General features: G+C 38.5%; 1 protein-coding gene across 2 annotated transcripts; it reads right to left on the bottom strand.

The window, feature by feature from the left end:
- Nucleotides 1-54: 54 nt before the first annotated feature.
- Nucleotides 55-16,659, bottom strand: sfmbt1 (Scm like with four mbt domains 1). Of its 2 annotated transcripts, none has more exons than XM_024270320.2 (21): nucleotides 16,394-16,659; nucleotides 12,076-12,192; nucleotides 11,903-11,997; nucleotides 11,318-11,561; nucleotides 9,481-9,569; nucleotides 8,676-8,928; nucleotides 7,722-7,819; nucleotides 7,464-7,565; nucleotides 7,150-7,309; nucleotides 6,952-7,034; nucleotides 5,689-5,815; nucleotides 4,773-4,886; nucleotides 4,614-4,656; nucleotides 4,459-4,523; nucleotides 4,210-4,349; nucleotides 3,222-3,331; nucleotides 2,800-2,975; nucleotides 2,279-2,457; nucleotides 1,969-2,193; nucleotides 1,703-1,831; nucleotides 55-1,617 (listed from the first exon to the last, which is right to left on the bottom strand). In XM_024270320.2, the coding sequence occupies exons 2-21, from the start codon at nucleotides 12,098-12,100 to the stop codon at nucleotides 1,477-1,479; spliced, it is 2,598 nt and encodes an 865-aa protein (XP_024126088.1). In that variant the 5' UTR covers nucleotides 12,101-12,192; nucleotides 16,394-16,659; the 3' UTR covers nucleotides 55-1,476. The 2 variants fall into 2 exon arrangements, with proteins under 2 accessions (XP_024126088.1, XP_024126087.1); XM_024270319.2 differs by having other exon boundaries at nucleotides 4,459-4,526; nucleotides 16,394-16,656.
- Between the last annotated feature and the right edge of the window lie 1,361 nt (nucleotides 16,660-18,020).

The raw sequence follows: 18,020 nt of genomic DNA, 5'->3' as shown, positions 1-18,020 counted from the left end.
TTGACAGACGCTGGGTCATGTGACTTCGACGTACACGAAGTGCATGCTGGGAAATGTTGGTAACTTAGTTTTTATTGCAGTGCGTTCTTTCGCCGCGGCGACAGAAACAATACATTTAGTAGTTTTGGAAAATAAAAATAAAATAAAATACAAGTAACCCAACAAATAAATCAATGAGGCATATTTTTGTCACAAAACGGAGCACAAACAATAAATCACTCTACATGACATTGCAAACAGAAATACAAAATTATTTTAAGAACATATTCTTGCTTTAAAACTACTTAAATCACCTGCAAAAACTAGACTAGAATCTCTCATACAGTAGTTAATTCCCCATCATTCTCTCCAAATCAGAAATGTTTGGCCAGTTCTGTGCAAATATACGGAATAATTGGACAATTAAGTATTTTTTTATGCAAACAGTTCTTTTTTTTCAAAATTACCCTGTTGCACTATTAGATATTTCATTATTTACAATATGTACAAATATGCATTGCGACATACTGTGAAACAGTGCATGGTTTCACTTGTGCTTGTATCACGAAATCCTCATGGTACTGTTTTCACATACTTTAGAGGAGCACAGTTTAGTCTCTTGTAATCACTTTTTATATATAAGTTTAGTCATTTCAAACACTTTAGACTTGAAAAAAACTCATATTTCAATGCATTGTGCATAACATTTTTTTTTTACTATAAAACATTTGCTTTTAATTTTAGGTATTTATAGCACAGAGTAATTAAATGCTACTTCTGGTTCTTTTACTGCACAAAAACAGATCCGTCTTTGACTGGTTTTGGGAAATATTAGTGGCATGAGTCTTTTGCGAAAAAAAAAAACAAAACATTTTTTTAAGTGTCCATACTTTTGCTAAGACATCTGCTGCATGCATCAAGAAAACTATTAGTAAATATTACACTAAAATTTAAAGTTGGTCCAAAACAACACTTAAAACATTTACAAAAAAGAAAAAAATCCATCTACTTTTCAAATTAATCCACAAGGGTAAATGTCCATTTAAAAACAGTGTCAAATATGCTTCTGTGCAGTATGACAAGCTCTAAGAACTCTTTCATTAGAAGATTTCTAAGTCAGGCTGGGATTTGTAAAATTACAAAATCAAACAGAGTAGTTCTAGTTTCTCATTAAAAAAAAGCAAGTCCTTCAAAACTTTGCTTTGAAACACTCTGGAATGAATGAGGGGGTTTTTCTTTATTTGATGCCTTGAGTCCAGATTTCCCCCTCAACAATTTATCCCGGCACCTTCTCTTAAGAGCACATACATTGTTGAGATCCTCCTTTTCTGAGTTTCTCCGAGGGTCTAAATCTTCTTTGCATCATGTAAGTCCACAATGGACCGCAAATGTAAAACAGGACACCTGGGAATATCCAATGTTAGAGAAGTCATAGTTGGAGTATTTGTTTCTCTTTTTAAAAGGGTGTTGCCATGTCCTATGTTATATCCCCATCAACTATGTCGCAAACTGCTGATAAAATGCCAGTTTGACCCTCTCAATGTGGTGGCACAGCTTTATGGCCGGTCCCAGCTTCAGATCCATGCATTCCTGGACTGTTGGGAGGTTCAACAGCAGCAGTGCTTGTCCATCAATCTCCTGCAAACACAAACATTTTAGTTTAGACATTTTCCCCCCTAAAACAAGCTAGTCTCTATGCCTGGTCAGTCGAAATGTTTCTAACCTGATCCAAGAAAATCTTTGCCAGGGGTGCGCAGTCTGTGGTCCTGATAAAGCGAACCACATCAGCAACACTCCACTCCAGTGGGCTGGTGTCCAAACACAGTTTCTGAGGAGGCTCCAGTTTTGACGTCTACAGAAACAAAGATGAGCTTTGTCAAACACAATAGATTCAAACACATACTGTATGTAAGAAGCCTAAACCATGCATTAATAACACAAGTCTCAATGAAGAGCTCTTCTGAAGACAGTGCCAGAAAGCAATGCTACCTTCGGTGAAGGAGGGTGATTCTCATCATCAGAGAATGAGGGCGAACAAGGTTTACGGCGTCTGCGTGAAGGCCTGGGCGTTGCTGGTGGTGAGGGAGAAGGTGTGGTGGGCTGAGACTTTTCAGCTGACTGCTCAGAGTCATCCTGAAGATCATCCTGCATCTCAGAGCCTGAATCATCACTGAGGGAGTCGTCTTCATCCAAATCTTCCTCTTCACCACTGCCCTGCAAGTCAAAGATGAGGCCAACAATCTTTAGACTCAGAATCAGCTAGGCTGAATTGACAACCCTAATCACATGCATCTTGTACCAGTGGAGATCCGGCAGGCGTGTTGTCTACCGAGGCTGAAGAACGTCTCTTCTTGTGGACAAAGAGCTGCTTTCTCCTCTTTTTCCTCCGCCCTTTCCTCTTTACGCCAGCCTCCAAATTGGTGTGGCCCCCAGGTGGACGGCCAACGCGTTTACATTTTTTCTTTCCATAGTAATAGGCTGGTGAGAATAAAATAATAATACATTTGTATGCTAAGTTCAAGAGTTAAATATATTGGAATTATTACAAATAAAAAATAAAACTATTTAATTATTTATGAAGAAAATTACAAATAAATATCACAATAATTAAATAAGAAAAAGCAGAATCTATAATCATCCATGAAATGATCCACAGGATTTGATTTAATTAAATATTTGTAGCAATATTTTTTATGCACAAGTAACTTTAGTATTAATAAAAGTATGTGGTCATTGTTAGTATGTTTTCTTAGGAAAACACAGGAACATAGTACACAAAATCTTTTCCAGTCCTATTAAAAGTTTTGTGAAATCACCTACTGTATTTGGTCTTGGTGAGGACAGAGCAGTTCTCTGAACAGTGCTCCAGAACCATGCGAGGTCCAAACAGATTTGGGCAGCACTCCAGTTTAATGCAGGTTTTCCTGCAGAAGTCTGCTACTCGATCTGCAGTGCGGACTATTTCCACCGTGGCTCTGTAACTCTTTCCTTTGTATCTGATGTTTGAAGAGAAGTCAAGTTTAGTAGAGAAAATAATTATAGATAAATTAAAATAAACAAAAAGGAAACTGATCTTTTCAGAGCGAGTACGCTATGTGCTCTTACAAGATATCTCTAAAAAGTGACAGCTGCATCACGGAATAAGGGGTTAGGAGTCCGAGAAACATTTAATTGTGCAAATAAAGTTTTCGTTTCTACTTCAAGTACTCTAAAGAGGTGAATATTTTGGCTCTTCTCCTCACTTCGCTTTGAGTGTTTCTCCATGGCCTTGCCAGCGGCTCTCCTGGTCCAGCTGCAGCTCTCTCAGCACACGGCTCGGCTTGTATGCAGAGTTTATTAGCAGAGTCAACACCTGAATTCAAGAGATAAATTAAATCAGCTTGCTCTTATTCTGTCATAGAAATCTGGGCTTGATTTTGAACATGAAAAACAATTTACACTGTTCTGTAAAAACATTCTGATCAAGTAAGACTTTAAGGCCTGTTTTTGCACAGCTGTATAACTTATACTGATTAATAATGTGTATATAACTTATGTTTTTTCCACAGAATCTTTAATAGTTTAAAGTATTTTTACATCAGTTTTACATCTCTTTTAATGAAAGACAATACTAGACAGGACAACCACCCCTTTGTTTTTCTAAATCCAAACTACTGAATGACTTAATCAGATTACATTATCATTGCACAACTGCTTGGTCTATATTAGACTAGCTGTTTACTACATTCAAATAAAATATTATATAAAAAACGTAATTTCTCTTCTATTTATAGTTCTCAGGCCTCCCTGCCTTACAGCTTCCAGCCCATCTGATCCACAGCAGAAGGTGGTTAACTACAGTCATTTGAATTCAGTGTGGTTTGCAGCAGGGACAAGTACAGCTTGAGAACCCCGAGGAGCTGCAATTAGGAAATGCTGGGCTACACCTTAAACAGCTTCTTTAACAGAGGATATATAACTGTTAACCCAAACTAATGAACGGTCTGAGCCAGACGGGAAGGAACACTTAGCTAAGAGTTGCTGAATTATGGAGCAGAGGAAATACACAATCACATCTGATCCAATTATCCAGAGTCTTAAAGTTTCAATCATTTTTGCAGAGAATCTTTTAAGGAGTATGAATGCAATATATTTGTTTTATGCAATTAATTGCATATTTGTACGTGGCAGATGAGAGTCATTAACAGTAGGTGTTGAAATAAAAAAAGAAAAAAGGGTGATCAGTCTCACCTCCTTGAGAACAAGAACACAGTTTCCAGGGCCAATGAACTGAGGCAGCTCAGCAATGCGTCCCTTGTTAAGATAAGGACCTGAGAAGCACCGGTGGTTGAAGTAGATCTTGGGGCAGCAATATTTCCCATTTCCCTGTCCTGAATATGTTCATAACATCAGATAAAATAAATAAATATGAACCTGCTTCATATTACACACTCCACCAATACATCATGATTTAAAACTCCTCCTATGATATGTACTCACCTGTCTCGGACTGGTTTGCCATCTGCTGCTTGACAGCATCTGGTGATGAAGACTTAGGGGGAGTTCTGCTGTACAGTAATGAAAACTCAGTCAGAGGATGACATTTATTTCAAGAGATAAACCAGTCCACATACTTTACTGCTAAATACACTTACTGTTTCTCTGGCTGCACAACAGCAACTTTTCTTTCCTTCTCGACTGAAAAACATTGAAATTTATGTCAGAATAATATTCCATCTCACTGACATCAGGGGGAAGTTCAATTTAAAATGTCATCTGTTAGAATTCCGAGCAAACATTGAAGAGTGGCATACCTGAAGGCTTGATGGGGTACACCAGTGGGTAGCCGTTTGTCTCACACCAGCTGACAGGAAAGATGTCGAGGGAGTCCACGTGAACTATCAGCTCTGGCATCGGCTGCTTCAGACCTATACAAATATAAGCACAGCTGTTAAATACATTTCTCAACACCTAGCAACCTGAGGTGAAAATTGAGTGATTTCTATTCTGATACTGGCAAGAACTGATGTTTTTTTTTAATATGCAGATGATCAGAAACAGTTAAAAATAAGACTGGTTGGAAGGCTTTAGTATTCCTTCTTTAAAGAAAAAATAAGATTATATGAACAATAACTTGTTTTCCTTTATGTCAAATATCTAAAGTCCAACTCCGATCATCTTTTAAGCTATTTTAAAAGTCGTCTTTTAATTACGATTATGCCGTTTTAAGCCATGATAAAAAAAACCTGTGTCATAATCTAGAACAGTTTCTGCAGAGCACCAGTCATTCATTCAAAATTTGCCTCTGAGTTGTGGGCGGGATCGTTGGTGCAGAGTAACTCCGCCCCCTTTCCCCTCCCTGTTGCAGAGCAAGGAGCTTGTGGCCCGTACATCACAAATTAGATCTTTTTTGGACTATATATTTTTTTCATATGCTCCTGAGTCACAATTTCTATAAATAAATACTCAGAAATGCAAATTTTAGCTTAATTTACTTTATACATGTCCTCCATGATCAGAAAAATCCAACTAGAACATGTCAAAAACACAAATCTCATCAGAGGGTCTTTAAATTAAATCAAATAAAAATATATATATTTATTGCTGTGCTTTTTTATTTTATAAATTTGTGATTAAAGTACTTAACTAACGGGAAGAAAGTGAAACTTGCCAACTTTTGTTTACTTTCTTGAGTTAATCTAAAAACATTGTCTCATTAGCCAAGCTCACCCTCCAAACTCAGCCAAATGTATTGTCCTTTGACCCTGGTGACTGTTGCAACATGAATGTTCTCAGGTGACAGTGGGTTGACAGCCTCTAGTTTCATGGCCTCTTTGAAGCTGTGTTCACTTTGCTCCTGGAAAACAGAAAAGTTGGTTTCATACTACAGCAGCTGAGGAGGAGGATTCTTAGCCTTATAATTATACAAACATACAAGGTCTGCCAAACGTCTTAGAAAGCCTGAAATCAGTTTTTTTTCCCCCACAAAACATTATTTATTTCTTACAATTTTAGATAAGGTTTTTATAGAGTGTAAAAAACATCACTAGAATACATATACTAGAATACATTTTTTTTTTGAAAGTCCATTAAATTTTCCCATTTTTAAACAGATCGAAGCTTCAAAGTTGATTCATCCTAAACTTTTGGAATGACTAAACATGCTGCAAAAGCAGTTTCCTTAAAACTTATTTCCTTTTTAGGCAAAAAACAAAACACATTCCTGTTCTACAATATTATGATCAAAACCTTTTCTATTTCCAAAGCAGGAGATATAAAATCAAAAACAGAAGTGCTGTTTTTTTTACCCCTGTAAAGCAGAGAAGTGTTTACTCTGTAATTCACAACAGAAAAAGACCTGGTACTGTAATCACAGTGTCTTAAGGCTAAGCCTGGCTCCGACAGATCAAATACAGAAGAAATACTTAAAGACCAAAAATAGTTTTGATCAAGTAATTGTTTTAATAACTCTTAAGATGCTTAATAGAAGGTTGCACAAGATTGTTTTTATGACTGTGCAGTTTCTAACAGTGTTTTAAGACAATATTATCCTTTCTATTCCAATTATCAACACAGTAAGGACATTACAGTTTTTATTTTTAATATAGCACATATCATTACTAAACTAAAAGTTTTTGCATTTCACCAACTTAAAATTTCTCTAAAGAATTTCTAGAAGTCCTTAGAAGACCTGACCCCAAGCTAAGATCTTTAAATTGAGGAGCTCTAAAGTGGAAAAACAATGTTATAATGTAACAGAGCAGGTATAGAAATGAAGCAGTAAATTTTAAGCATTTTTTTCAAGAACAAAAGTTTAAAATTTCAAAATTACATAATAGAGAAGAACAATTAACCCCTAAGACATAATAAAGGACTTCAAGCTCATTTCAGATGAAAAAATATGTTAAATCCCATAATTAGCTTTAATAATCAGCATTTGACATCTAGTGATGGGTTTTAATTTGATTAATAGCCAAAAGTGTTTTGACTTACAGTTGGAAAGCAATGCTGAGGAACGGCCTCTGCCTCGCACTGCTTCAGATAATCAGCCCAGTCAAAATCTGGACCCTGGTATCCTGACGGATGTAAGGAAAACACACACGTTAGAACAAACTGAAGAAATAGAAGGGCAAAATCATATGATTTTTATTTTGATAATTCCTTGTAATGAGTAGACCCCACAGGACAAACCTGGGGGAGGGCTGAGGGGAAGTCCATTTTTAAGACTCCACTGAGTGGGGAAGATCCCAGGACTGTCTCTGTGACACAGGAATGACCGACTTGAACCCTCCGACTCCTCAATACCACAAAGGTCATCCATTGTCACCAGGAAGTATTTATCATTGTATACCTAAAGACAACAGAGGAATAAATACTTGATCGGCAGCTTCTTGATAAAAAATGAACATTTAGTGAACTGAAAGTATTACCGAAAGCGGAGTAAACAACAAATAAGAAATTCACTGCATCAAAGAAAAAACAGATTTGATAAGAAATTCTGTTACCTTGGTGACAGTAGCAGGCCTGATGGAAATAGGTGCAGCGGGGTCAACAGCCTCTAGTTTCATTCCTTCCTTGAAACAATGAGCAGCGATGATTGGTTGTTCCTGGGAGAAAACAACAACGCTGTGGCGTTGAGTCATCTTTAAAAGCCACGCTTCTCTTCTTGCTGGCATGCAGGCAAACTTTCACCATCACACCACAAACCAACGTGCAGTGACATCAAGTCACACGGAAGTAGACGGGGGAGCAGCTGGCTGTACCTTACTTAACTCTGCCACCAAAGCTTCATCCTGAGGAAGGTCGCAGATCCTCTGCCTCACTTCCTCCCACTCCTCATCCGTCCGTAGAGCCAACAGATCTGAGGCAGCAAAACAGAGAAAATAAAACATTTTGGGTGATTAAATAAGAGGTTTATTATCAGTTATGCATTAGTGGTTGAATATTATAAATACTAGATTTATTTTAAAAAAATGATACTGTTGACACAAGATGGAACATGATAAAACCACTAGCAACAAAGATATGAAATTAAGTGATAGTTTAGTATATCAGCTTACAAGCTGAGATCGATAGATCTCACAAAGAAGTGGGACGTAGAGCATTTCGTTACAAAGCTCCTTCTGACTGGAATAGGTTGCCTACATACTTAAGATCTCTAGCTACATTTAGACAATTCAAATCATCTTTATTTACATATCTTAAAACTCCATGTATATGTTTCTAGTTCTGTTATTTTTGTGTGTTTGTAATATATGTTGAATGTATACATTCCTAGTTTACATCTTTAGTGTTGTAATTCCCTTCACTACGGTTGTTTTTGCTGTTCTTTGACAGGATGGGAGAGGAGAGAGAAGGAGCTGTTTTTTTTTGTTTTTTTTTTGTTCTGTTTTGATTTGTTAGTTGTTATCTCTTAGTATTATGTTCTTTTCTATGTAACTTATGTGTAATGTTTTGGTTTTTTTTTTTTTGTTTTGTTATTGGACCCCCTCGAAAATGAGATGGTACATCTCAAGGGGCATTCCATTAAATAAATAAAATAAAAAATATCTCTTTGGTTAGTCATTAAAAAACATTCCATACCGCATTTGTGCATTTATTTTGACTGTGGCTCATTACTTTTGGAGAAAAGCAGGAAATCAATTTCTCCCCTCTTTTTTTTGTGCTTTTTCTGTTGTTGTTCATACAAAGCCTTGACCCGTGTCAGTGAAACTGACCTGAAGGAGGTTTAAGGGTGTAGCCATGCTCTTGGGCCCAGCCTGGTGGGTGTAGGCGTGGGTGGAGATAAAAGAGCCAGAGGGTTGCTGGTGTGTCTGGAAGGCCCTCGGTGCCAACGAGGCGCAGCTTGAGCCTCCCTCCGACGTTCTCCTCCACCTCGGCGGCCCAGGCCAGCCCCGGGTCAACGCTGTCCTGGAGCTCCACATAACAACCCGCGCACAGAAGCTCCACAGGGTCTCTCCCGCGCTGGGGCTGGAGGGGAGGGGGGTAGTAAATGAGACGCGGCACACTCGCAAACACACGTGAACCGCACGCCTCAACCAGGAGAGGAATTTGGAACTGCAGAAAATGTCCCGCATGACTAAGTGGCAGAAGAGAAGCACAATGGCTGAAAGCTATAAGATTTTAAGGAATTTCTTAGGCTGTTCTTACATTGAGTCTACTTTTTAACAGCCTTGGTGAAGAAAACAAAATGTGAATTTTACATCCTTTGTTCCTGACACCTTGTAGGTACAGGATATAAAACACCACTTAACTTGGCCATGCACAAAGTTTTATACTTTCATTTAAATCTTGCCACATACACAGCAAATTTAAATCAACATTAAAGTTTTATATACAGATAATAATCTCATATACCTTAGACTGGGTTTCTATTGAGGAAATTTGCTTCCTTTCCAGTCTGCTCTGACAGATTTAAAGGTTCATGTAGTAAAATGGATGGAGGCGCTAAAGCCAGCTCGCCACTCAGACACTGTCTTCATAATTCTGCAATGCACAACCTGCTCCACTCTAACGCCTTACCAGTTCCAGAAGGCTGGCAGGCGCGCTGGATCCCTCAGCCAAGGCCTTTTCCAGCAGAGCCTCCCAGTCTTCATTCTTCTCACGTACCCCTAAGGTGAGTCGCATACGGTGTTAAGGTTACTAAGAAAACAAGCAGAGTTCTCAAGATGCCACAGTACATATCTTTCCTTTTTTGTGTCCTTATATTCACCACTTTTAACTTTATTAGCAGCTATATGTCCCAAAAAAGACAGCTGCTTTTCTTTTAGCAACAGACCTTCCATGAAAAACTGAAAGTTCCTGAAGTTCTACATGAGAAATTCTATACCATTGAGGTTCATTGGAACCTAGAATCCATTATTTTTGCCTGGGCGTACAGAGATTTCTTCAAATTAGCTCAATATTTTAGTAATTTTTTCTACTGTAATATATATATATTTATGCAATAATTAGAAAAAAAATAATCTAAAGTAATTATCTTTTATATTCAAAGGGAATCTTTCTCACTTAAAGTGAGAAAGATTAAATTCATATTGTCTGAAGAGCATCAGGAGCTCATTAGAAATTAGCCTCTGGGTTGTGGGCGGGACTTTTGGCAGTGAAGTAACCCTATGTTAAAATCCCAGCATTCTTTTGTTTAGATGCTCTTCCTTCAGCAAATAGCTCCTCACAACCCCAAGCTAACATTATTATAGGAGAAAAAAAGGCAAAAAATATTGGAACTATCCAGCAGTACATTTTAGAGCCAGATGGCGGTTCAGACGAGGAAAAAAAAGATGTTAAAGGATCTATTTGTCTGCAATTGGATACATCAGAATTGGAGTGCAGCAGAGAGACTTTGGCCTGCCATGGCAGTCGCTACGTCTGCTCCTGATACAACATGGTTTGAATAAAGAAATACTCAAAAACACTGTTTTAACTTTAAATTGTTTTACACGTCTTCCATCATGAAAAACATGTTACAAAAAAGTGGGTCTTTAAAGACTTGCCCCTCTGCACTATGCAAGAATACGCCATTTACCAATTCTTGTCCCAACTAATATATTTTCAAGCTACTTATTTGTATAATTGTTATATATCTCTTTGCTGCAAATATCTCAGTATTTCAAAAATGTGGTTTGAGTCTTTTAAAGTAATCTAATATAATATTTACTTAAAACTGTAAACGACTGTATCTCACATAACATACGATAGAGTTTCTTAGTTTTCCCTAAATTCAAATAATTACTTTTTAATCAACATTTTAAACAATAATTTAATATATTCCTCGCATTTTGGGCCTAAGGTTTGTCAAAGTCAACTCTGCCTTTTGCTGGAGAAACTTTCAGTCTGGAAACTGGAGTTTGACATTAAACTATGATAATTGTTTTAGAGATTTCAGAGCCACAAGAGAATAAAGCCTCAGAGGGATGGGATGCTGGAAAACAGCACATGAAATCTGACTGAACAACACCAAGTATGAGAAAAATGTTGTGCTTTTAATGTTTTGTTTTTGTACAAGACTCATCAGATGACATCAATGTGACTACAAAAACTTAAATTTGTTGATTTGTTTTTATGGAGAGAAGCTGAAGTTACATACAGCATGCAGTTAATGCTGTCAAAGATTTATTCTTCATGATTTATTGTAAGAAAAGATCTGTTCCAAAGCACATCAAAGATAAAGTAATAACTCATATCCCTGGCAAAACTCAGGAGAAAAACAACATTGATTTTAAAAGTGGTTAAACTAAGATTATTTTTCTCGTTTTGTAGATTTTCATCAATGAAGCGTCGTGTTGTAAACTTGATCCTTTGCTGTCCTAACCAAAAAAAAGGAAATAAACACAAAAAAACAACAAGCCCTTGAGTGACTCACCCTCTGGGGGTCTCATGGTCTTCCCTTGATGCCGGCTCCAGCCCAAAGGGTGGAGGTCTGCCGTCATGATGTCACACCAGAAGTCTGAGCGGCGGTCATCCTGGCATCCTTCGTAGCGTAGCAGCAGCAGCTGGCCACATGTGGTGATGATAGTGGCCACCCAGTAAGGGCTGTCAACCTCTGAGCGCACGCACACCTCCAGCTTCATCCCAGGTGTCAGTCCCGTCTGCAGGCCCTGGTCCACCTGAGTTTGCAGAAACCAAACAAGGTAATGGTAAATTACAGTTTATTGACCATGTTGCCACAGCAACCTCCACAGGGAGTTCCTCAAAGGAAAAGCAAATATTGAAATTTGAAAGGGATTTATGAATCTTCAGAAACATACTTTTAGTTCACACTTAGATTGTTTGAGACATTAATAAACCCAATTATTTAAAAAAATGTGTCTAACTAAAAGGTTAGATTAATTATTAGATTTACTGATGTTATTAAGGATTTTATACAAAAGTTTTGTGTTTAATAACTGATGATGGGTAAAATGTGCTGACTCAGAATCACGCATTGTCCATGAAGGTCGATACCCACATGTTTAAAGGCGTGATGGGGCACAGACACGGCTCCAGTCTCCTCCAGATAGTCATCCCAGCTAAAGTCAGCCGAGTCCTGAGCACAGTCTCCATCTGAAACACACACAGGGCTTTTTTCTACTCTCTTTCACTCACTAATGCACACAACTGCTCATTAAAGCAGTCTTTTACCAGACTCCGGTCCTTCCTGGCTCATGCTGGTGCCCCCTCAAGGACAAGACTAGGAGAGCGCAAGCCGAGGAGAGATGCTATCCAGCCAGAGTGATCGAATGAGCACGGGTCAAAGAACTGGTCGGGGAGAGACAGAAAAGAAAAAAGATTTAACCGGCTTACCCACACACTGCTGAGGAAAGCTGCAAGTGCTGTAACAATGAAAAAAATGCACTGTATGGTAGAAAGTCACATAAAACTAAAAAGACTGTGAGCAGAGCTTTCCCTGGAGATCTGTCATAACAAAAGCAGAACAAAGTCAAATCTGGCAACACAAGTGAGTGGAAATATAGAATCAAAGATTTTTTATAGTAAAACTTTCAGAATTTAAGTTATGTTACTGTTGCTAAATAATGAATAGCAATATAAATAGTTGATGCACCTTTGTAATTTGTTCAGGAGGTAGCAGCTAAGTAGCCCTACAGATGGAGTGTGATGGGTGAACATTTCACAATAATGTGATAATATCACGAGCTTCACTTTCATATGGGAAAACCATTGATAGGCATCTTTTTTTTTTCTTCGTGTTCCTGTGCCTTTTCTGGCACTGACGTGAGGATTGAAACGGTCCTCGCCATGAATGCGGGCGTGCACATAAAGCTTTGACACATCCAACTGACCCACAGCATTGTATAAAAAATAAGTAGATGAAATAAGTTAAAGCAACAAGAGAGACGGCGTGAATGCAGAGGAAGGCAGAGCTGGGCGTGACGGCGGCGGAGAGCGGGGCCGAGGGTAGCCGCTGCATTCAGCCGGCCTGTCAGAGGCGTCTTTGTCACATTTGACATCTCTATTAAAACGAGGGCCGCCATCAGAGGCTGACCCCTCCTGACCGGTGGACTGTCTCTGCGACCCCCGTGCTCTGCCGGGATCAGCGCCGCCTTTCACCCGCGACCCTGCACCAGACTCCCTCTGCCTTTCTCCTTCCCCTCCCTCTGACCCAAACGCACAAACCAGCGGGCTTTATTGTGCAGATTGTGGGGGGGCAGAGGGGAAAAATGATGAAGAAAGAGTTAAAATTGGAGGGGAAAAGTTAAATATATGGGTCTAGGTTTGAAAATTAAGCCATATTGGGGACATTTTGTATTACCGTATTTTTCGGACTATAAGTCGCACCGGAGTATAAGTCGCAGGGGCCAAAAAATGCATAATGAAGAAGAAAAAACCATACATAAGTCGCACCGGAGTATAAGTCGCATTTTTTTCAAGTAATTTATTTTACAAACTGGTTGAAAAAAACAATATTACATCATCCTGGAAGGTAAGTTATAACATTCATAAGTGAATAGAAAACAGGCTGAATATGTGTCAACACATATTAGCATCATGAAAAAAACAAAAAGGTGTAGCATTTATATAACATAACAGTTTTATTTAACTATAGCCTCAAGAACTCATCAACTTTGTATCTTTACTGTAATTAATTGCACGCAATCTCACTCCATATCACTAAATCCCTTAAATTCTTAGTCCTCTGTGTCACGTCTGAATAACTAAAGTAAATAAAGTAATTGCATAGATCACCATAAGAGGGCACTCCAGACTTACGGTCCATATCTCATCTCATTAAAAATTCGTATATAAGTCGCACTGGAGTATAAGTCGCAGGGACATTCAATCTATGAAAAAAAACGCGACTTATAGTCCGGAAAATACGGTACTTTTCATTGTCTTAAAAAGTCATAAAACTTATTCTAAACTGGTTTTTAGGATTTTTTTTTTATTTTGACAAAAGTCAAGCTGCACATCAATTTGTTTGAATACCGTATTTAAGTGCCGTTATCTGCAATAATCAATAATCAATGAAATAATTTGCTTGAGCCTGATAAAATATCTGATTGTGTTTCAGATTTATAGATCTGACATTTTTTTCTGACAAAGACTGCAATGTAAAAAAAAACAAAAAAACAGTGTACTATAACTTCTTAAGTGCATTAGTCGCTGCATTTCTGCAAAAGTTGAATGCATCAGCTTGTAAAGACAGACAGGAAGAAAATCAACTTCCTCTATTTACAGCGAGTGGTCTGTGAGCAGAATGTCTGAGTCAGGTTCCTGCACAAACCGAAAATCGGAGTAAAACTCGAAATTGAAAGAATCAAACAGTCATCTCAAATCACAAACTATCGGAAACAATAAAAGCCCCTATGAGTACTTATCCTATCACGCCACCAAGCTTTTCTAAAAATAAAAAAAACACTTGTCTGAAGTCAAAAAGGGAAAATTCTTCTCCAAACAGAAGTTCTCCAGCTGATTTAGAAAAAGGCTTTCTGCTCTTGAGGAACTCCCACATTTGGTACTTGTTGTTATGTGCTTTAGTGAGGGGATTGCATAGTTCCTTAATTCAGTGTCAGAGCAAACGGTTACAGGCGGTGAAGCTGCCCCTACAGGAGAAACAGGTTATTTTAAATATCAATACACCGTGTTGATATAAGCTAAGAAAAAGACCCTGTTTATCTTCTTTAAACATAACTTCTTGGCAACAAATTATTATTCTAGTCTTATTTCAGTTGCAAAACTGTTAGAAGGAAGAGATCAACGTACAGACTAAAATTAGATAGCAAAAAAAAAAGAAAGAAAACACTTTCAGACAAAGAATTGCAGTTTACTGAGAGCACAATGACTGACTGCCACAACAGGAGGCAACACCACCGATTACTTTGATCAATTCCTGTCACCACTGTGCTACTTTTCTATAAAAAGTATAAAGCCACATCTTTTTTTATGTGTAGTTTGCTGCACTGGCGTGATCATTTAAGTTCAGGAAGAGAACAGATTGTGCATAGTTTCATTTGCTTGAGTCTAATAAAATGTCTGATTGTGTTTCGTATTTATAGATCTGGTATTTTCTGACAAAAACTGCAATATTCCATCAAAAAAGAAGTCAATTTATCAGACTTGTTTTATTTGTGTAAATGTTTTTGATTGAACAATTTTAGCTGTTGCGTGAATTGTGATTTTTTTTTTGTATGTGTGTGTGTTACACACTACATTGGAATGTGTAAAAAAGTTAATCATAATTTTAAAAGTCATTCATTTTTATAGAAACCTATTGTCAAAAAGTGATTAGCCAAAAATATATTTTATTTTTATTTTTTGTTGCAATTTTAAATTGATTTCCTGTGTGCAAACAATAAAAACAATATTTTATCAGAAAAAAACACAGGTGCCAGTGCCTGCAACTCCTTTTATAAAGACTCATTTTATTGCTTAACTCAATATTATGAAAGAAAGAAAGAAAGGTGGCCCCCACAAAGGCAGCTGATACCTCCCAGTGAGATGCAAATAACTTCCAGCAGCATTATTCACCAAAATAAGGGCACGAAGTCAATCAAATTAGAGCTGGCCTGCACAGTGGAGGGAAGTCTCCAACCTTCTAGATCTAGAAGTACCGACCAAGCAGAGCGTTCAAAATGAAGATATTTTCCACACAATGAGCACCGATGACCGTCTTTCCACACAGCCACAACTCCACGCGCTTGCCGCGTTGCTGCTCGCTCGGTGCTTTTATTTTTTTTATTTTTTATTTTAGCGTAGCGGGACGTCAACTGAAGCGGCGCGCGGCCGGCGACCCACTCAAGTTGCACAATAGGGAAGTTAAGGTGCAAGGGGGGGATAATGAACGGTTGCAATCAGTCCGCGTGCAAAAATGACACGCGCCAGGTAAATCCCACACAGCATCATACAGCTGATCGGCTTGGAAAAGACGGCAGTTAGTTTGCTGATCGACACAAAAAAACAAACAAATTGGATGGGGTCGCGCAACCTTCATTATGTAAGAATTCGACATTATAAAAAAGGAAAAAAATGAGTTACTCAAGGCCAAATAACTGGAAATTTCCGCACGGTCCTTGAACTGTATGTAGCTTTAGATTGCGCTGTTTATTCGGAAGAGCCGCAGCATTCAGAAAGAGAGATGGGCCATGAATGGCTTTGCAGAGGGACTAACTTTCACACTTGGCGCAACATTACACGCGTCGAATTTGAACGTTGTCAAACTGATAAAGTATCAACCTTAAGGGGAGTCCAACAGGGTCACTCGGGAGTGTTTGGACGCGTGGTGAGGTCGCCTCTATCCGAATCAAGTTACTGAACGTCACGGCTTGAGCAATAGGAGCAGGCTGCCGAGCAATAAGGGCGCTTACACTCGACCGAAGCCGACTCATCTTTTTGAGAGACGGGAAAAAAGACGCATGCGCCACCACAGTGCAAAACACACTTAACGGTTTGTGACAAACAACACGGGCTATGTGAATATTTGGTCGCAAAAATAACCCCTTACCGATAAGTAGTTTTTCCAAGTCGGTTTTTTAGATGCCGTTCCTCTTCGCCTGCTCCCTCGCAGTGATATTAAAGCCAGCGTGAACAAGAACCCCCAAAGTTCCGGTTTGACCTTTCAAAATAAGATACCTACGTATCTGGATTCGTCGTCAGGGCAACGCGCGGGACCATTACTGTTTAGAGTCGAAGCAACCTATTTCCGGTGTAGCTCGTGCAGCTTGTCGCGCGCTTCACGCTTTCGTTCACGACCTCATTCCAATATGGCACAAGTGGCCAGTGCGCATGCTCCGCCGCCTATATGCCTCTGAGCCTGGCTTCATCATCACGCTGACTTCCATCTTCACACACACAATGAAACACCACATTACCGGAGTCAAGACTAACATTTTAGAACACACACAAAAGAAAACACAAAAGTGCCCCTTTGCGGACACATTAATTCATGTAAATTATCAGAACAAACTTGAATGTAGTGAAATGGCGGCATCCACGACCGAAAAAATACTTTATTTTGGGTTAAAATGGAAATAATTGCACTAAAAATCGAGCCACTTCATAAGTGCAGTTATTTTTGACGGTGCAGTGTGTGAATATACACCCTCGTTTTTTTTTATTATATTTAATGACACGAGACCTCGAGTTATTAATATTTTTCATTCGATGTAATAGTTTATTAGTAAAGCCACTTGAACGAGGCGGATAAAGGCGGACTGACTCTTTACTTTCAGCTAAATAGATGACGGGAACTCGTCAACCGATAGCAAATATAATGGGTCAGTGCACAGCGGTCCTTAACGCCGCTCAGGGCTGTCAAGCCGGGTTTTTGGAGGAGAGGGCGGGAGAAAATCTACACTGCCGGGATGAGTGCAGGACTTTAAGTCCACGCGTTTGACATGTCTAATGTGCCTCTTCAGAAAAGTAAATATTTTTATCGTATCTGAAAGCTTTTATGAAAACCACCGAGCCTACGAAGGTTGACGGAAACACATTTTTATCAGTCATTTGGACCGCTAAAATACAGTCCTCACCATCAAGCCGTGATGCCCATTGTAACAAAAGAAAAAGAGCTCGCGCGCTCATACACAACAGGAAAAATATATATTCTGCTGTTACATTAACAAGAGAAATAGTCGGTGGCGAGAATAGCCATTTGTTAAAAAAAAATGTTCTTTTTTTGTTAAAGTAGCCTACAAGTGTTATAATATTTTAAATAAGTCATATGTATTTAATTCACTCTAACAATAAACGTGTTTTATCAAAACAGCCATAAAAACTGAAATAAATCAATGCGAGGCTATTGAACGCTGTTCCAAAAATCTTTTTTTTTATTTGTAAAATGTTGTGTCGCACTCAAAAAATACGAGTTAAACAAAAATGTGGGTAAAGATTTATTTAGTGGGAATGCAACGACGAGATGCGGTTTTGAAGAAATCCAGAGGATGAGGAGGACGGACTCAAGATCTGCGCTGAGCAACTCCAGCAGCTCTATACGAGACAGACATGTGCAGCATTCACTCTTCACCTCTAGGGGGCAGTAACCCATCTGTGTTTCGAAAATGAATGTAAAATTCCTCGTTTTATAGACACGTGCTGGGGATAATGAATTTCAGAGTAATGAATAGCTGTAA

This window comes from Oryzias melastigma, linkage group LG5, assembly GCF_002922805.2.
Source record: "Oryzias melastigma strain HK-1 linkage group LG5, ASM292280v2, whole genome shotgun sequence".
Classification (NCBI taxonomy): Eukaryota; Metazoa; Chordata; class Actinopteri; order Beloniformes; family Adrianichthyidae; genus Oryzias; species Oryzias melastigma.
Note: the sequence above shows the minus strand (reverse complement) of the source record. Positions and strands in the feature narration are given on the sequence as shown.

Excerpts from the sequence above, each read along its gene's own strand:
- sfmbt1 (XM_024270319.2), bottom strand. The coding sequence starts at position 12,100 with ATGAGCCAGGAAGGACCGGAGTCTG. Across the intron at positions 9,570-11,317 it reads GACCATGAGACCCCCAGAGG|GGGTACGTGAGAAGAATGAA; the intron begins GTGAGTCACTCA and ends GACTCACCTTAG. Across the intron at positions 1,618-1,702 it reads CAAAGATTTTCTTGGATCAG|GAGATTGATGGACAAGCACT; the intron begins GTTAGAAACATT and ends TTGTGTTTGCAG.